At 45.5% G+C, this 20,908-nt stretch overlaps 1 protein-coding gene across 2 annotated transcripts in view; it reads left to right on the plus strand.

The window, feature by feature from the left end:
* ACVR1 (activin A receptor type 1) overlaps window positions 1-20,908 on the plus strand; it is a 95,937-nt gene that overhangs the window by 55,960 nt on the left and 19,069 nt on the right. The window contains exons 3-6 of one of the 2 annotated variants that reach the window (XM_040439487.1): window positions 427-690; window positions 6,993-7,210; window positions 8,675-8,774; window positions 16,302-16,448. In XM_040439487.1, coding sequence (XP_040295421.1) covers window positions 427-690; window positions 6,993-7,210; window positions 8,675-8,774; window positions 16,302-16,448 — 729 coding nt within the window. The remainder of the gene's footprint in view (window positions 1-426; window positions 691-6,992; window positions 7,211-8,674; window positions 8,775-16,301; window positions 16,449-20,908) is intronic. The other variant, XM_040439488.1, reaches the window with a different exon arrangement.

Genomic DNA, 20,908 nt, shown 5'->3' on the forward strand with positions numbered 1-20,908 from the left:
TTTTGATATATGAAAATGAGCCCCTAGGTGCAACGGGGGCGTTGTCATTACACCTAGAGGCTCAGCTCTCTCTGCAACTGCTGCACTCTTTGACAGGACCAGGGAGTGAGAACATGATCTCGCCTGCAGGCCCTGTCCTTCAAAATGCAGAGGTGTGGTAGTTGCAGATAGAGCAGAGCCTCTAGGTGTAATGGCAACGCCCCCGTTGCTCCTAGAGGCTCATTTGCATATATTAAAACATCATTTTCCTCAGCCATGTGGACACGTATGAACATGGGACCAACACAGATGCCTTCAGCTGCCAAGCGCACATGTAACAGGTCAACCAGTGTCATGGGTACAAATCTACTGCCAAATATAGTGCCCTGTATAGCGGTATCATGTGTGGCTAATACCTTGCACTAATACACTGGTTTCTGTCTACAGATGAGGAGGTTAAAGGGAATTCCGTCCAATATAAATGTGTGTGTGAGGGGATTTCCTGCGGCAGCAGAGACCGCTGTTACGGACAGCAATGCTTCGCCTCAATCAGTATGAACGATGGTCTCTTGGTTTCTCAGAAAGGCTGCTTCCAAGTCTACGAGCAAAGCAGAATGACCTGCAAGACCCCTCCTTCTGCTGACCAGGCAGTGGACTGCTGTCAGGGCGACCTCTGCAACATGAACATTACAGCGCACTTACAAAGTAAAGGTTATATTTCCTCTTTACCCTATATATTGTTCCGTATTAAGCTGGTCATACAATATAAATGGCCGTCTGATGAGTGTTGTCCTCTGATTCGCTCGTAACCGAATATGTATTGCCATAGGGAAAGCACAGAAAACGGCTTCCAGGCACCTTTAGCCACGCTGCTAGTTTGTGGTTGCATCCTCTGCTGTAAACCGTGGCATGGTCATATGACCTCATCCAGTGGTGGTGGTGGTGGTGGTGGTGGTGTGGTGGTGGGGGGTTGCTTCACCCACCCATCCATTCAGTCGTGCACACTCCGAGCTTTCATTTTATTCCGCAGACTCTGTGTCTACCTCTGCTTGTTCTTGTCTCATCCATCGTTATTACTTCTACTGCGCAGGAGGGAATGTTCTGCGCGTGCCCAATCTTTGCCTGCTCAGCTTCGTGATATGAAGAGTTGCGCTTAGACAGATCATGCGCCAAACACATCATAGGGAGTCGGCACAGTGAAAACTAGAACCGGAGCCTGCATGTATCGGGAAGCAGAGCAGGAGAAGACTGGGCGTGCACAGAACGCTTCCTCCTGCGTCTGAGCAGTACAAGTAATGCTTGATAGGACGGGAGCAAGGGGAAACGGATGATCCGGCGTCTGCGCAGTAAAAGCTGGGAGCAGACCACCACCGATCTGATATTGATGACCTATCCGGTGATTTTGATATATTGGGGAAGTTCGGCCCTGTTCTAGTCAAAGGCTAGGGCTCCTTGGTGACTTGGTGGTCATGGAAAATAGGCTGATCATAGCTCAACTCCAGGGCTTCCCTATACAGGAAAAAGCTTCAGGAGAATTATTAGAATTGTCTCACTGCGTCTTCCACCTTAGGGAAGCATTGAGGTCAATAAGCCTTGATTTTCCCCCAACTGGTGAGTGACCAAAAGTTGCCGTGGAGTAGTAACCTATAGGTGGAGCATGCGAGAACATCAGAGGAATCTGTATTTTTCTTATTTATCTCGTCTTTAAAGACTAAATTATTCTTAAATTATATCGGCGACATAAAACAATAAAAATGTTTTATCCATTTAATAGAAAATTTATATTTTCACTAGTATTAATTTGACAGCCCCCTATTAATCATTATGTCCCGAATGGTGATCTTCTTTAATTTTTTAACCAATATAGCACATGGGGTCATTTTCTGTGTTTACCGTGCAGTTGGTTGCTGATCAGTTACAATACGGCAGCTTCTGAAGTCTATATATTTTTTGCTCGTAAGATGATTATAGTTATTTGCATCCTTTGGCGCTAAAACATTTCCATAATTTGCTGTCTGACTTGTCAGTCCGGGTGGTAGCAAGAATATATAATCTACACCATGGAATAAAACATTCTTCAATTACTCTTCAATATAAAACTGTCAGTTCTTATTATGTAGATTATACTGTACTACAATATAAAAAATAATCACATATTAATCGGATAACCTCCATTTGTGTTCGTTCTTAAATGGCTGCTTCAACACATCGAGGAAGAATGCCTTAAAGGGTTTTTCCCGTTTCCTTCAACATCCTTTTAAGTAATCATTTATGATGGTCGCTGTCATTTTGTAATGTATTTCTTTTCCCTTTTATTGCCCCTATCTCCTGTTCTGGGCTGTGGTCACATGACCATGTCCATACAGCTCTTCCTCATTTCCTGTGATGTCATGTCCATGGGCAGGACAGTGATAGGGGAGTGTCTATGTAACTAGCTGGGTGGGAGGAGCTATAAACTAGCTGGGTGTTAGGGGCGGTGCTGGCGCTGTGGCAGAGGAAGAAGTGCATCATGGGTTTGGCTAGATGCAAGAACAGGAAGTGCTACATACAGGATAGAAACAAACTCGAGGGATTGGTTTACATGATGAAAATGGGTTGGGAGCATCTTGAAAAAAATTAAATAAAATGCATGGCGAAAGTATACATGAGCATATCTGTTAAAAAAAACAAAAAAAGTAGGGATTTTGGAAAACCCCTTTAAAGGAAACTTCTCTCAAGCTAGTCATCCACATTAGATGTAGAAACTGGTGTTGGCCAAATAAACCTTCAGCCAATGGGTATCTTGTGTTTACGGCCAGCCTTACCCTTTAAGGAGCCTTTTCCCACAAAATCTCCAGTCTATGAATGATTGTCTTTAGGCAGGTTCTGATAGAATAGCTTATCTTTAGCTGTTGCATATCTGGGCTGGAGAAAGTTGAGTGACAATCAATATGGCTGTCATTATCAACTACCTTTTGTCAGGCTTCTGAACTGCAGATCAACTCTCGCACACTTCTGTCCCACTTCCTTATGGAGCATTACATCTCCAGTTCCATGACTAGTGAATTAGTAGGTATATTTGCTGTTAAAAACACTGCAGGACCACCAGTATGGCTGCCATTACTGCTCCAGCAGCTCTTGCCATTTATTTTAAAGGGTTTCTACCACCTCGTTTTGAGAAATTTAGCTGTCCGACACTAGCGATCCACAAACTTTTATCGATATGCTAATGAGCCTCTAGGTGCTATGCGGGCGTCTTTTCAGCACCTAGAGGCTCGGTCTACCTTCACAAAATGCCGCCCAGCGCGTCCCTCCAGCCCGCCCATCTCCTCTGGAATGCGATCCTCCTGAGTCAGCGGACGAATTCTCGCGCATGCGCCGTGCGCATCTGTCTTCGGCGCAGGCGCAGTTAATGTCTGACCGTGGAGATGTCTATGCAGAAAGCAGTCAGACATTAACTGTGCCGAAGACAGACGCGCACGGCGCATGCGAGAATTCGTCCGCTGACTCAGAGGGAGGATCGCATTCCAGAGGAGATGGGCGGGCTGGAGGGACGCGCTGGGCGGCATTTTGTGAAGGTAGACCGAGCCTCTAGGTGCTGAAAAGACGCCCGCATAGCACCTAGAGGCTCATTAGCATATCGATAAAAGTTAGTTTTTTATGGAAACGGCTGCACAAAAAGCTATTATAATAGCATTGTTTGGTAGAGCAGACACTAGCGGATCGCTAGTGTCTGACAGCTAAATTTCTCAAAACGAGGTGGTAGAAACCCTTTAAGGCCATGATCCAGGATTTACTTGCACCATACCCTCCCAGGCTCTATATAAGCCTTGGGCTTACGGTCACATAGAAACCCCTTCAAGGGGACATGAGAAATGTAACCTTAGTGTTCCTTTGGAAAGTCTTCAGACCCTTTCACTTTTTTTCATTTTATTAGGTTGCAGCCTTGTGCTAAAATAAAACTAAAAAAAAATCTGTTTTTCTCCCTTTTAATATGCACACAATAATAAGAAAGTGAAAACAGAATTTTAGAAATTTTTTCAGATTTATTAAAAAGGAAAAATTTAAATTTTGCGTACATGTAAGCATTTAGACCCTTTGCTATAACACTTCGAAATTTAGCTCTCGGGCCTTCCATTCCTCTTGATCATCTTTGAGCTGTTTCTACACCTTGATTTGGATGATCCGTGTGCTTACCGCATACGTATTTCCATAGGATATCTCCACAAAATGCGGACCACGGACCCGTTGAAAACAATGAGTCTGCAAATAAAAAGCGGACGGCACGCGAACCGCATCTGTATTTTGTGGATCTGAGATTTGCAGACCACAAAACCAAACACGGTCGTGTGCATGAGGCCTAAATCTAGAGTAAAGGGTCTGAATGCTTATTTCCTTTTCAATTATTTAGCAAAGTTTTCTAACATTCTGTTTCCACTTTGTTATTATGGGTTATTGAATGCAGAACGATGGGGAAAAACATTAATTAGTTTTTATTTTAGCACACGGTCAAAGCATAGAAAAATTAGAAAAACGTGAAAGACCTTCAGAATGCACCATATCAATATCTGACTGGCACCCTTGCACATCATCTGTTGTTCAATAGCTCTGGTACTGTAAAGAGGCACCAGAACTACACCGCCCCATCCATTGTGTAGAGGACGGAGCTGGCTACTGCCTCAATGATCTCATTGAGAGGAACACTGTAGGATCCAGCTCCATCCACCACACAAAGGAGTTGTCTACTTCTGACACCTATTTCCAGTGCCAGACGTTGCTGACCTATCCTAAGTCTAAACTGTCAATATCAAAGTCCGGACGACCCCTTTAACTTTCTGAATGCATTGTACATGTTGGCCATTCAAATGATATATAGATGTTATCGATGCATTTATGTCCAGCTGTTCTAGATCATGGAGCGAGGTCCTGAGTAGATCTGCAGTGATTTCCACCACAAAATCAGCATGTGACACGTGCATATTTTTCGGAGGATGATTTGCGGATTTTACTCTAATCATCACACAGTGTAAAATCTGCATAAAAAATATAATCATTCCACAATTCAAAACCATCCACTTTTTGCTATGAAACCAGTTCAATAATAAAATGTCATTCTTTACTGAATAATGTAGAATTTGAAGTCATCTAAAAGAGGCTATCCAATGTCTCAAACATGTCCCCAAATGCCCGGGCCCCTCAAATAGATTATACTTAGCCTGCTCCCTGGTACCCGCGTCGCTTCTGATCCCTGCGCGGCTACCGCTGCGGAGCAGGCCGTGATGGGGACGAGCCTCCATAGCATCGCGGGTTACACTAGGAAGGCTCATCCCTGTCGCAGCCTGCTATTGGCTGCTCCCCCCATCTCTGGACGTTTTGAGCCGTCCGACGGGGAGATGCAGCGGCGGCCATGCGAGGATCAGGAGCAACGTGGGTGCCGGGGAGCAGGGTAAGTATAATCTATATGAGGGGCCTGGGCATTTGGGGACATGTTTTAGACCTTAGATAACCCCTTTAATGTAAGAGTCCAGCCCCAGATACCCGAAACAGCTGATATTGCTGGGGTAAGTTGCCATTGACTGATTATATCCCCTGTAGTGACCTCTACTGATGATGATGTAGTATTACATGGAAACAAAAGTGCATAAGCAGCACTAAACGGTCCGTCCTAGGGAGTTGCAACAGCCCCGCACCAGGTCCGTCCTAGGGAGTTGCAACAGCCCCGCACCAGCCACGGATCCAATCAGCCTGAGAATACGTGAAAATCAAACAGCGGTGGCAGCATCTCCCATCATTCCATCTTTATTTAAAAAAATCAGCAACGTTTCGGCTGTACAACAGCCTTTGTCAAGCATGTGACAAAGGCTGTTGTACAGCCGAAACGTTGCTGATTTTTTGTATGCTGTGAAGCTCTAATAAAGACGGAATGATGGGAGTTGCTGCCACCGCTGTTTAATTTTCACCTATTCTCAGGATTGGTCATCAATATCTGATTGTTGGGGGTCCAACTTTGGCACCTCTGCTGATCAGCTGTTTGAAGAGGCCGCAGCGCTCTGGTAAGGGGCTGTGCTTGGTATTGTAGCCTAGAACTGCAAATAAGCTATGTGACCAATGAATGTGTCGTCCCCGGTCTAGGAAGAGGCTGTAGTGCTCAACAGAGCGCCACGGCCTCTACAAATGGTTGATCAGTGGAGATGTTGGGAGTTGGACCTCCACCGATCAGTTCATCAGTTATAATCCTCAGAATATGTCATCAAAATCTGATAGAGACTCCCAGAGAGAGAGTAAGTGCTCGTTAGCGACTCTCACCTCTGGCTTCCGGAGGGGGGACCCAAAGCATATGGGAAGGGTTTGCTAAGGAGAGACAACTTTAAAGGGGTTATCCGAGATGAAAAAATGCCCCTCACACTGAATCTACTTGCCTCGCTCCTCGTCCCTGTTGTTGCTTCTCCCCATGCGCGGATGAAAACATCCGGTGTTGGGGAGGGGGGGTGTTGAGCAGCCAATGGCAGGCGGTCATGGGGACGAGCCTCCCTAGCATCGCGTGTGATGCTAGGAGGCTAGTCCCCATCACCGCCTGCCATTGGCTGCTAAGCCCAGCCCCCCCTCCCCCCGACACCAGATGTTTTCATCCGCGCATGGGGAGAAGCAGCAGCGGCGGTCCGGGGAGCCAGGTAAGTAGATTCAGTATGAGGGGCCCGGGCAAATGGGGGGCATTTTTGAGTCTCTTATAACCCCTTTAAGTTTTTATTAAGGTGTAGTCTTCTGTGGATTTGAGAACTGAAGTCGATGTGCCGGGCAGTGGATTTGGGTCCTTGTTTCTCTATGGGAATAGCATTGCTTATGGAACGGAGTCATTAAACATTTGATTTGGCCATAAAAGCCAGTGTCACAGCTGTTTAATGGATAATTGCGGTAACATAACGGAGGTGAAATTGTGTCCTTTCAAGGACTCTTAGCTGCTCTATAGAGATGTGAAATAAAAAGATCTTGTGCCCTGTGCCAGTTATTGAATATTCAATTCTCTTTTCATCTAGGTAAGTCGGGCACCGTCGAGACATTAAATTACAGCGTGGAAACCCTGGCAATATTTATCCTGGCTCCAGTAGTCGTACTAATAGTGCTTTCAGTTGTGGCCCTTCTGGTCTTCCGGAAAATTCAACAGCGGCACATGGAGCGGCTGAGTACACGAGATGCGGAGTATGGGACTGTGGACGGGCTGATCGCGTCCAACGTGGGGGACAGCACACTTGCGGTAAGTGTTATTTTTCTGTATTCTCGAAGGCGCCTGTGCTTGTGTTGGTTAGGGGCTAAGGAGGGTGGGCAAAGAGAAATGACAACTGCTCGAAGCACATTTTTGACTTCGAAAACCTAGTTTTCACATGTCAATTTTGGATGTTCATAAAAATGAAGAAAAAAAATTGCCCATTGACTGTAGTAGTGACGCTCAGATCAATTTTTGTGAATGTTGCTGCAATGTCAGAAACGGCCCACTGACCAGAAAGGAGCGGTTTCTAGGGAAAACACAGGTTCTTCTTCCTAATCCCGGACAAGGCCATTTAGAGGGTTATTTGCTATTATAGACGTTTTATGGCATATCCACAACTTGGACCCTTGGGCACCCTCCATAGTGAAATTGCTTCCTCAGCTCTTTCCATTCCTCCACAGATTCAGTACACGTGTCTACCTTTCCATTAGTGAGCATATAGAGTGTACCAGCCAGTAATCAGCGAGCCGGAGTCACAGGACCCTTGTTTTCCTGATCGAAGAGGGTCCCAGAAGTTGGACCTCTGTGGATATGCTATAAATGACTAAGATGGAAATATCCCTTTAAGTAGTAGTTTACCTACTGCCGTCATACTGTAGACAAAAATGTGCCTGAAAGGGTAGAGGAATGTTGATATCTAACTAGAGTACCTTGTGAAACAGCAGATACATCCTATTTATAAACCGGACGTGCCCTCTGGTGTGGTATGAAATCGATAAGGTTTCCCCTGCTGACTACACTAAATAAAAAGAGTACTGATAAGATAAAGTAAGAGAGGTAATCAATTTTGTTGATTTAATCCTTCATTTCAATTTCTTGCCATTTCTACATATTTTTAACTTTTTTTAATTTATTTTTTACATGTACAGTGCTGCCACCTAGTGCCAAGACTGAATATTTTCCATTTAGGATATTGGAGTACAAGTACACACTTGCGGTCAGCTCACCTGGCTTCTTAATTGTAGTCTTCTAGGTGCACAGAAAATAGCTGGAAAGCTTCAAATATGAAGAAAGGAATATCCGGCACGCCTGTGACCGGTATAAAATCTTCTATACTTTTATTTCAAAACCTCAACATTGATACATCTTCAATATCTTTGCTCGATGATCGAAATGCGTAAGCGAAGATATTGATGTTGAAATCTTCTATTCTTTATTTGAAAACCTCAGCATGGATACATCTGCAATATCTTTACTTTACGCATTTTGATCATAAGATTTTATGATCGAAACGCGTAAGCGAAGAAATTGAAGATGTATCCATGTTAATGTTTTTGAAATAATGTATAGAAGATATTATACCGCACACAGGTTGCCGAATAGTCCTGTCTTCAGAAGATTGGAGTAATTTGATAGTGTCTATTTATTCACAGCGCTACTTTTTGAGCATTTTTTGTTAAAACCTGTCAAATGCAGAAAAGTGAAGTTTGCCTTTCCTCCGTATTTCTCCAGGATCTGCTGGATCACACGTGCACATCTGGCAGTGGGTCTGGGCTTCCCTTCCTGGTGCAGAGAACAGTGGCCCGCCAGATCACCCTTGCAGAATGTGTTGGTGCGTATTGAATGTTTATATGCAGTACTTGCAAATGAGTGTGATTGATCGAGCACCGTAGTGCTCGGGGGCTCGGACCGAACACATCGGGATGTTCGGGTGCTCGACCGAGCACCCGAGTATAATGGAAGTCAATGGGAGAACCCGAGCATTAAACCAGGTACCCCCTGCTCTGAAGAGGGGAGGGTGCCTGGTTCATAGGAAAATGTCAGAAATTTATGGAAACCCCACCGAAATGGTTCTGTAACAGCATGGGGAGGATGTCTGAATGCATCTTGGACTCGCAGGTCGCTGCTGGGAACGATGTTGTCCGAGTAGTACGCCACTTTTACAGACTGACAATAATAGGCACAAAACCGAATAAAAATTTTCAGAGGAAAAATTGTTAGGAAACATTCTTTCCTGTATATTTACTTGTATATAAAGTGCAAGTGCTGCCAAAATTTACAAGGAAGAGGCACTCCGATACAACCTGTATATCACATAAAGGAGGGCCTCATTCACATTGTGGCATAATTGTTCAGGTAGTGGCACTCCTACACTCATAAAGCCTATGCACTGAGTGAAAGGGCTGCCAAAAATTACAATTGTTACACATAAAGGAGGGCATCATACACAGCCTTGAAAAATTATGATTGATGGCCTGCTGGTGACCCTCAAAAACATTTGGATCAAGGGCCGCGCTGATCTGACCATCTAAAACATTATGGGTGAGGGTCTGCTGCCGCTTTGGTACCTCTAGTAACCGATCGCACGTCCCTGTGATGGCGACGATCCATTCGGATGTCTGGCCTATCAACTTTCGATGATGTTGTCAGCGCAAACAATTGTAACTACGGGTAACTGGATATCAGTGTTTGATTTAGGAGAGGGAGCCTGAGAAACGGCTACCACATCCAAGCAAGGCAGCATGCGCGCAAATTACCTATTGGGTATAATTAGGTGAGGGCCTGCTGGTGAGCTGACCCTCTAAAAAAAAATTATATGCGAGGGTCTGCAGCTGAGCTGACCCTGTAAAACATTATATTTGAAGGGCATATATGCGAGGGCATTATATGTGACAAACCATCATGTTGATATGATGGAAGAGGAGGAGGATGAGAAAAGGAAGATTCAACCATATACCCTTGTTTGTGGTGGAAGGGGTGCATGGGAATACAGTGTATTCAGTACATTATAAACAACACATTTAAAGTGCCTTTATGTTCATCAGCTTTCCTCTGGTGTAGTCAAGAAGTCATGGTCAATGCAGGCCTTGTTCGTTTTTATAAGAGTCAACCTGTCAGCATTTTCAGTTGACAGGCGGATACACTTATCTGTTATAAATATTATGCCACCAGCAGCACTAAATACCCGGTCAGACAAAACGCTGGCAGTAGGGCAGGCCAGCAACTCCAAAGCGTAGAGCGCCAGTTCATGCCACGTGTCCAGCTTGGACACCCTGTAGTTGTAAGGCACTGAGGGATCATTGAGGACTCTGACATGGTCCATCTGCCAAAATTTTTCTCTCCTTGTGACAGTAGGCCGCGCATCAGTGTCAGGGTGCTGGCAGGGTGTCATGAAACTCTCCCAGGGTTTGGAGAGTGTTGCCCTGCCTCTGTTGTAACTGCTATGTGTCCCCCTTGTCTCCCCTCCTTGGTTGGCCAAGGAACTACGGACTCTGCCGCCAGCGTTGTCAGATGGAAATCTTTTAGTAATTTTTCAACAAGGATCTTCTGGTATTGCACCGTTTTGCTCGTCCTCTCCACCAGAGGAAGGAGATATCAGTGGTTCTCTTTGTGGCGGGGGTTGGGAAGGGTGAACAACCAGTAATCGGTGTAGTCTAAAATGCGTATAACGCACAGGTCGTGGGAAAGGCAGCCTAACATGAAGTCAGCCATGTGTGCCAGAGTACCAATAGGCAAGACTTCGCTATCGTCATCAAGAGGATCACACTCAATTTCCTCATCCTCTTCCTCCTCTTCTGCCAACCCACGCTGAACAGATAGAATTAAACTTCCATGGGCACTACCCTATATAGCAGAGGCAACCGTCTCCTGCTCCTCCTCTTCCTCCTCCTCATCGTCCAATTTGCGCTGAGAAGACGAACTGTGGATGGTCTGGCTATCACCTTATGCACTTTCTTCCTCCATTTCCACCTCTTTGACATGCAAAGCGTCGGCCTTAATTGTGAGCAGCGAGCGTTTGAGTAGACACAGAAGTAGGATGGTTACGCTGATAATAGCGTTATCGCTGCTCTCCATCTGCGTTGATTCCTCAAAGTTTCTTAAAACCTCAGAGGTCAGACATCCATGCCTACTCCTTGCTTGTGAATAGCGGAAGCTGACTGGAAAGGCGACAACCATGTTGCAACTGGTATTCCACTACTGCCCTCTGCTGCTCACAAAGTCTGGCCAACATGTGCTCACGTCGCACAACAGTCGGCGAGCTGGCAATTTCAAGTGCTGCTGCAGCGTTGACAGACCGGCCAAAGGTGTTGGTGATTTGCGGAAATGTGCGCACACGCGGCGCTCCTTCACCAGTAGCTCAGGCAAATTAGGGTAGGTTTTGAAAAACTGCTGAACCACAAGGTTCAACACGTGGGCAAGGCTTGGGATGTGTGTGAGCTTGCCGAGCTCCAAAGCTGCCACCAAGTTACGGCCATTATCAGACGCAACCATGCCTGGTTCTAGGTTGAGTGGCGAGAGCCATGGCTCAGTCTGGTCTCTTATCTCCTGCCACAGCTCTGCTGCGGTGTGCTATTTGTCCCCCTAAGCATATCCGCTTCAGCCAGGCCTGTTGCTGCTTCCCCACTGCAGTGCTACACTGCTTCCAGCTACCGGCTGATGACTGACTGGTGCTGCATTTGGATAATTCAGAGGTTAAAATGGAGGAGGAAAAGTGGGGGTTGGAGCCACTAACATAGGTGCCGGCGGAAACCCTGATCGACGTAGGGCCCGCTATCCCTGGCATCGGTAGCACCTGTGCCATCCCAGGGTACGACTCTCTCCCAGCCTCCACAACATTCACCCAGTGTGCCGTCAGGGAAATATAGCGTCCCTGGCCGAATGCACTTGTCCATGTGTCCGCGGATAAGTGGACGTTCCCAGTAACTGCATTGGTCAGGGCACGTGTGATGTTACAGGACACATGTTGGTGTAAGGGGGGAACACCTTGACAAATAGTGGGGACTGCATAACGCAGGACGGCCGCCAACATCACGCTGCTGGAGGCCTCAGTGTCCACTAGCCTAAATGGCAACATTTTTAGGGCCAGCAATTTGGAAAGTTGCACATTTAGTGATATGGTCTATGGGTGGGTGGCTGGGTATTTGCGCTTTCGTTCAAAGGCCTGGGGTATAGACATCTGTACGCTGTGCTGGGACACGGAAGTGAATGTGGTCGCTGATGGTGCTTGCGAAGGTCCAGGTGCAGGGCGGGAGGCATCCAGGCCTGCGCCTTCGACAGGGGATTGGCCAGCATGTAACATAGGGGAAGAGGGGGCAGTAGTGTGACCAGCAGGCACAGATTGTAAACCCAGGCGTTCGTCCGACTTATTAAGGTGCTTGGATGCCAGGTGGCGTATCATGCTGGTGGTGGTGAGGTTGCTAGTGTTCACGCCCCGGCTCATTTTTGTATGGCAATACTTTTGTCGTTCGCACGTTCTTCAAAAAAAAGCCAGACTGCGGAACATCTACCCATTGGCAAGAGAGATTTCCGCAAGGGGGTGCTCCGTGGAACAGTTGTGGGCCTGTTTGGTGTGGCCCACCTTCTCCCTTTTGCCACCCTACTGCCTTTTCCAGCCTGTTGCGGTGCTGCAGTTCCCTCCCCCTCTGTACTGCTCTCCTCGCTCTGGTTGTCACCTTCCCAGGTTGGGTCAGTGACCTCATCGTCCACCACCTCCTCTTCCACTTCCTAACTCTGATCATCCTCCCTGATTTGTTGACCTAACCACAACCTCAGTGATTGCCAACTGTGTCTCATCCTCTTCATCAACCTCTTGAGACAGTAATTGCGGTTGACTCATTGGCAACTGTGTCTCATCATCATCCACCTCATTAAACACTAATTGCCGTTCCCCACTGTCATGTTCTTGTGAATGTGGATGCTCAAGAGGTTGGTAATCGGGGCACAAGAGCTCATGTCCCTCTTCAAGCGTGCTTGGCGAGAGGGCCAAATCAAGTAATGGCGCTGAAAAAAGCTTCTCGGAATATCCGAGTGTGGGATCACTTGTTTGACCACACTGTAAATGGTTGGAGAAAGGAGGATCAGGGTGAGGATTGTGTGGACCAGACTCCTGGCTACTGAGACTGGACTTGGTGGAAGACCGGGTGGTACTTAACCGACTGGAAGCATTATCTGCTGCAATCCAACCAACCACCTGCTCGCACTGGGCTGACTTCAAGAGTGGTGTCCTGCACCGCCCTGCAAACTGGGACATGAACCTAGGTATCGTGAATGAGTGCGTTTCTTGTGCTCTGGCAGCAGGCACAGTTTCTCTTTGCCCAGGGCCACGGCCTCTGCGTGCACCATCAGCATCACGGCCACTTTCCCGTCCCCTACTGCTCGCCTGCTTCATTTTAAATGTAATATATTCTTGAAAGTATGTCACACGTACAGTAGTGTAGGATTTGTAAGTGTATGCGCAAAAAAATTTACAGTATTTGTGATGAGGAAACGTTATACAGGACAGATACCAAAGGTATTGTCTCAGTTCGCAGTGTCTACAGAAAAACTGCACCGGATGTCACTGATATTTTAGGAATGCGCACACTTGAAACAGGAGATGTGGCACGGATAATTTAACAGTCCGCAGCGGACACCGTCTACGGAAAAACTGCACTGGATGTCACTGATATTTTAGGGATGCACACACTTGAAACGGGAGATGTGGCCCGGACTGTCTGCAGCGGCCCATTACACGGTATTTAGCGCAGGATGCACTAAAAAAATATGTTGCTGCTGTCACACACAATAGTCCTTAAAAGGACTTTTGGGTCTCTGAAAAGTTTTTTGTATAAAAATCTTCCTATTACACTCCCTACACTGTCTCTCTTCCTATGCACAGCTGTCCCTGACACTGAGCAATTTAGCGCAGGTTGCGCTACAAAAATATATTGCTGTCACACACAATAGTCCTTACAAGGACTTTTGGGTCTCTGAAACGTGTTGTACACTTATAATATTTGATTACACTCCCTACACTCTCTGTCCCTTCCTATCCTCAGCTCTCCCTGACTACAAATGAGCCGAACACGCGTCATCGGGTGCTATATAGCACCCGATGACGTGTTCCGGCCAGCCAATCACTGTAATGCCAGTAGCCAACATGGCTACGGCGTTAATGAGGGCAGTTCTTACCTGCATGTCTATTGGCTGCTTAGCAGCCGTGAAACGTGTGGGGAGGAGACTCGAGCATTGCGTTCGAGCACATGCGATACTTGGCCGAGTACCGCCATGTGCCGAGCATAGCGATGCTCGAGCCGTACTGGTATTCGGCCGAGCATGCTCGCTCAACACTAAGTGTGAGTAATGGACACCAACTTCTTTGGTAGCAATTAAAAATATTTAAAACTTGAAGGAGTCGAGCGTTTTGCTAGAAGAGTCCCCCATCATTAAGACAATCATAGAGAATACTTTTACTGGGAGCCCTAGAACTTTTCTAAAAAAAAAAATTTTTTTTTTTTTTATGTGTTTCCACTATTACTTCTACAATTTTTCGGAATCTCTTGCATGTAGATGGCGCAATTTCCCATCCAGCTCATTGAAGTCCTGGCTCTTGCAGGGTATATATAGAATTGCGCTTTGCAGACTGTGGAGAGAGTAATTTTATCCTTATCGTATGTGTCCTTTTTAAAGCAAAGTTAACTTTTCAACTAAGAAAGTGAGTTTTAATAGGCAAACTTTTAGCCACATTCTTGATTTTTAACACCTGAAAATTCATGACGCAGGTCCTAGTTTTAAGCAGATAAATTTAGCCTATCCAAGGTGCTTTTATCTGCTAGATTGTTAACGTCAGAACAACCGCTGACACAAAAGCTGCATTATATTCCACTTCTTTATGCACCGAGCAGCCAAGTCCTGTAACAAAGCGCTGGCATGGTCCTGGTTTCTTTCACTACTGTATAGCTGCAAGGATTTTCCTATTGTGCAAATCCCCTACATTTTAATGAGTGTCAGTTTATAAAATTCTTGGCAGAAGGGTTCAGAGTTTACTGCACGGAGGGATAATGTAAGACGTATTACCATGCAGTGCCTTAAGAAATATGGGGCAGTGCCAAAGAGATTCAGATTACAATCCTGGAGCCCCATTAGTGCAGATTGGGTTTCGTCTGTTCCTATTAGGCCGAGTTTTTATTTCATGTGTCCTCTGTGGATCATGGCCGATATGCACTTAGGTCTAGTATCGCCTGTTTCTTAAAAAGGAGACTAAATGGCGGTGCTCTTAACCCCTTTTTACCCCCCTTGCCACTGTACAGCCATGCGGTGCTCCATCCTCTCTATATGTCCGGATTTGAGCAAGAGTGATCCTTAGTTCCTATAGGGAATGAACGATTACAGGGGGTGCCTGGCAGTGACTTATTCCCCTCTACCTTTTGAAATATATGTGAATACTTGGCCGAGCATGCATGTTTGTGGGGGTTTGGCAGAACTTCTGTAAGGCTACTTTCACACTGCCGTTTCTGGGTCCGCCTGTGAGATCCGTTTCAAGGCTCTCACAAGCGGCCCAAAACGGATCCGTTTTCCCCCAATGCATTCTGAATGGATAAGGATCCGTTCAGAATGCATCAGTATGGCTCCGTTCAGCCTCCATTCCGCTCTGGAGGCGGACACCAAAACGCGGCTTGCAGCGTTTTGATGTTCGCCTGACGATGCGGAGCCAAACGGATCCGTCCTGACTTACAATGTAAGTCAATGGGGACGGATCCGTTTTTACTGACACAATATGGTGCAATTGAAAACGGATCCGCCTCCCATTGACTTACATTGTAGTCCAAACGGATCTGTTCTGAACGGATACAAGCGTTTGCATTATAGGTGCGGATCCGTCTGTGCAGATACCAGACGGATCCGCACATAAACGCAGGTGTGAAAGTAGCCTAAGCTGAACAAGTGTTTGTCTGACAGTTTGTGGGTATTGCCGGTTTTCCTTTTACATCAGTTTTGCAAAATCTCCTCCATTGTAACCGAGGACAAGTCCAATTGAGAAATTGAGACTTTTTTTTTTTTTTTTTTTATGGAAATTGATTGATTATGCCCTAACAGGGTTGTCCAGAACAATTATAAATCTCGGACAAGCCCTCGAATGGTGTGAAATATAAAAAATTATGCTATAATTACCTCTTCCTCCTGCGGCTGCTTGTTTAACATGCAGGTATATGGCTCGTGAACACTGCAGCCAATCGCTGTCCTGAGAGGTATACCATGTGCCATACATCTCCACGCCACAGTCACAAATTTATTTATTTATTTTTATGAAAAAAATTCAGGGTTTTCAATTTTTCAAAAAATTTAATTAAGTGATGTTTGTATTTTCGTTTTTGTCCAGGTAAGGGTCGGTACGGAGAAGTATGGCGCGGCCACTGGCAGGGAGAAAGCGTCGCTGTAAAGATCTTTTCATCCCGAGATGAGAAGTCCTGGTTCAGAGAGACTGAATTATACAACACGGTGCTGCTAAGACATGAAAACATCCTAGGTAAGCAACTCCCAGCGCGGCTACATACAGTACGTGCTTTTATGTAAGTGACCTGTCAGCTGCAGACTAAAGGCGTTGCTGCATTAAGTCCCTGACATCCGGAATTTTGGACGTATCCTAGCACGGTCTGTAGATGGAACAGGGCCCGGGTTATTGCGAGTGTCACAGAATTCTTGGCCTGCCCTTTGAGAACACGGTTGAAGGTTGGGTTCGGGAGGATTTAATTAGCAGAAGCCTGTCCTGCATTCTCACCAGATGGTTATAGCTGATGGGAATGCGAGACAGCTACTTGTTTTAGTAACTGTTTAATAGCAACTACTGTTAATGGAAAACTACCAATTTCCATCTCCCCGGGCCTTGGCGTTGTCAATCTGGTGTGCGTAACATTTCTTTTTAATTGATATGCATGGGCACTGCCAACTGTAAGCCTCATATTTCTTGATATCTTATCTCAGGAAAGTAAAATTAGTGGTAGGCGCTTTAAAAGTCTGAATTTGGGTTTTAACCGTTAAGACTGGGCTCACAAGAGACTAAAAATCCAGCAGAAAAATCTGCTATAGTTTTTCCTGCGTTTCCACAGCCACATGTATTGCATTCAGTTTTTGTGTGACAAACAGACCAATGGATTTCACCCTCTCCATTGCAAAATGTGAAATCTGCAAGAAAAATCCACTGTATAAGGCCTCATGCACATGGCCGTTCCCGTATTGCGGCCTGAAAACAACAAGTCCACAATACGCGGGCACTGGCCATGTGCACCCCGCATAACTGGGAAGGTCCGGTGCGGAACAGAGGCATGGAACCTCACGGAAACACTACGGCGTGCTTCTATGGGGTTTCTGTCCGTGCCGCCGTACTGCAAAAAAGTGCATGCACTACTACTTTTTTGCGGTGTGGAATGACCATGGACCCATTCATTCATGGGTCTGGATCAGTCTGCGGAACCTGCACAGTCTGGATCCATCTGTGGTCCCTAATGCACGGAACGGTCGATCAACGGCCGTGTGCATGAGGCCTAAGGCTAGTTTCACACTAGTTGTAAATTCTTCCCGACAGACTGTTGTAGCAGATTGTGTCCAGCACAGCCGGATACTACCTGATCCCGCTTGGAGCCCATTGACTATGATGGGGCTCGGCGGGGATCCAGCCTGTGTCCGGCGTTGGTGCAGAGATTCCGCCAGACAATAAACATAAAGTTTGTGTGCCACTGATGGCGTTTGCAGCTCTGCATCAGAGAAACACAACTTTCACCGCTATAAAGACCTATTAAAAATGTTTCTTTCTTGGGCCAAACATTGACATGACAGTACGAGATGGGGAATCCTTTCAAGGGAAAGTTCACTCTTACAACACCTGTTCACACTGTGTGGCTGAAAACTGTCCATTTGTAGGGTATGCAGCAATTATTTCTCGGATTGCTATATAATTCTCCAATGAGCCTGAAAGGCATCATGCAAAAGCTGCAAAACCGTTTTCTAAAATCGTACATCTTGGTCAACAACCATATCCAATTCCTGTTGTCTGCGACTTTATAACTTTACATTAGTGGCATTTAGGCCACAAAAAATATTTCAGTTTTGCCACTCTGGCCTTTGTATATGGCCGATTGGTAGAATGTGGCTTTCGAATCTGAAGACCCAGACTTTATTTAATATTACGCGCATGTGTTAAGGATCACATGTACTCCATCACAACCATCCCACCAGTGTATCGAAAATGAAATATGGAGCAACTTTTCAAACAGGAAATTTTTCATCAAGACTGTCATTTGGATGAGGATCCAGCTCTGAGGCATCTCCTTGGTAACAGACTTCAAAGAAATGCTGCGTAGTCAGATCGTGCAGTCATGCATTCTTCCATATTCCCCCTACTTCTTTCTTACAGAATATATGTTGGCAAGGATTAGGGGACCGATGCAAGGGGGTATGACTGCAGAGTCGGACTACACAGGTTTCCATAATGACACATACAGTACAGACCAAAGGTTTGGACACACCTTCTCATTCAAAGAGTTTTCTTTATTTTCATGACTATGAAGGCATCAAAACTATGAATTAACACATGTGGAATTATATACATAACAAACAAGTGTGAAACAACTGAAAATATGTCATATTCTAGGTTCTTCAAAGTAGCCACCTTTTGCTTTGATTACTGCTTTGCACACTCTTGGCATTCTCTTGATGAGCTTCAAGAGGTAGTCCCCAGAATGCCATCACTACCTCTTGAAGCTCATCAAGAGAATGCCAAGAGTGTGCAAAGCAGTAATCAAAGCAAAAGGTGGCTGCTTTGAAGAACCTAGAATATGACATATTTTCAGTTGTTTCACACTTGTTTGTTATGTATATAATTCCACATGTGTTAATTCATAGTTTTGATGCCTTCATAGTCATGAAAATAAAGAAAACTCTTTGAATGAGAAGGTGTGTCCAAACTTTTGGTCTGTACTGTACGTCTGCATAAGGGCAGTAGACAAAGAAAAAAGAAGATTTTAACGATGACCTATTTCATATTTGCTCCATTTTCATTTTGCCTTCAATAATACCACTTATAATCACATTTAAAAGCCTAGAGCAATGGTGGCGAACCTATGGCATGGGATCCAGTGGCCGCACTCTGTGGGCACCCGCACCCTGGAAAAAGTCTATGGTGTACCAATATGTCTTGGACTTTTCCTTCCATTCATCAGCGCAGGACGCACCATGAACAGCACAGGCAGTGCACTGAATGTAGGCAGGATATTATAGCTAAATTATAAAGTACATGGAAGATATTCTATACTGGACTGTAGTATTCAGGTTAAATTGCCGTGTTGGCACTTTGCGATAAATAAGTGGGTTGTAGGGTTGCAGTTTGGGCACTCGGTCTGTAAAAGGTTCGCCATCACTGGTCTAGAGTAAGTCAGGAAAGCGGTGCTCTTCTTGCTCTAGTCTTAGTTCTGCAGTTAAGCATCTTCTTCCTGCTGTCTATTACACTAGGTTTCTGCTTGCTTGAGTTCTGCCTACTGAACTATCTCACTCCCAGTTTTCCATTTTCTATCAACCTTTTGTTTTTCAAGAGACTACATTCCAGGCGTTATGTTTTCTTTTCCTTCTCATTAGTTTTGGCTTTTCTTCCTGAGTATCCTTGCATGTTCAGACAGCAGTGCAGCAACGTAAGAAATTGTTGCTTGCACTTAGGTTCCGGAAACGCAGCATCCCTCTAGAAAATCTGTTTAGCTGTGTGCACATCCTCAGTGCCTTGGGCTTAATTGTAGCGTTCAGTCTGATCTCCACTCCACCTTGTCCTGTTTTACAAGCAGGTTCTTACTGTCTGAGCAAGCTCGTCTATTGCTGCGTGTTCTCACTTTTTATTAGTGGGATTAGGTTTTAACGCCATGTGTACCAGTAAACAGAAGGCGAGGTGCAGAATGAGTCTGTACTTGAGAAAGATCACACAAGTCTCTGAAATATGCACACTTGGTTACAGCTCTGGGATTAGCTGTCTATGGAATAAATGGATTTATTATTTTTCGTATATATTTTTCTTAATTTTTTCATGACCTGAATAATCTTCTTGTATTATTGCACTTTCGGGTTTGCTTACTGTGTTGTCTGTGTTCTGCTTTGTTGGGGTCGTCTTATGCAAGTCTATTCCCCCCCCCCCCCCCCTTTTCCCGAATCCAGTACCTGAACATAGAATTAATAAGCACTCCCTGTGCAAGTGAATTAATTCATAAACTATTTAAAGGGAATATATTTGTTACAGTGGCGACTCGCCTCCTGCTCCACTCTTCCAGGTGGGTCTTGCTGGCAAGGGTTCTCCTGCTCTGCCTGTAGAGTTTTTTTCTCCCTCCGGCTCTTAAAGGCCAGTATGCACATGTCTTAATTCTCGCCAGCCAATGGCTGGTCACATTGGGGTACTTAGGGTCCATTCACACGTCCGTTGTTTCTTTCCTGATCTGTTCCGTTTTTTGCTGAACAGATGTGGACCAGATCTGGACCCATTCATTTTCAATGGGTCCTGAAAAAAATCAGACATTGAGCTGTCCGTTTTTTTTCCAGGACCCATTGAAAATGAATGGGTCCAGATCTGTTCAGCAAAAAACGGAACAGATCAGGAAAGAAAAAACGGACGTGTGAATGGACCCTTAAGGCGCCTTGCCCTGTGGGAAAGTACCTGAGCAATAGGTCCTGCTAAGGTGTCTGTTTTGTTGGCTGCCTGTATAGACTTTCTGCCCATTTCCTAGATTGTGAGCATCAGCTGCTCCATATTGACCCTTTGCTGCTATCCTGACCTTGGACTCTTTATCAGCTTCCTTGTACTCTGTCTGTTCTTGGCCTGTCCCTGGCTATGATATTACCTGACGCCGCAGTGCCCTTCACTGGTGTCTCTTGACCCATGGATCAAATGTCAATTATACAGAGACTACTCTAGGAGGTAGCAACCTGGTGGTTCCCCTGCAGTGAAGTCCAGATCCC

Source organism: Bufo bufo, chromosome 7 (genome assembly GCF_905171765.1).
Source record: "Bufo bufo chromosome 7, aBufBuf1.1, whole genome shotgun sequence".
NCBI classification, from domain to species: domain Eukaryota; kingdom Metazoa; phylum Chordata; class Amphibia; order Anura; family Bufonidae; genus Bufo; species Bufo bufo.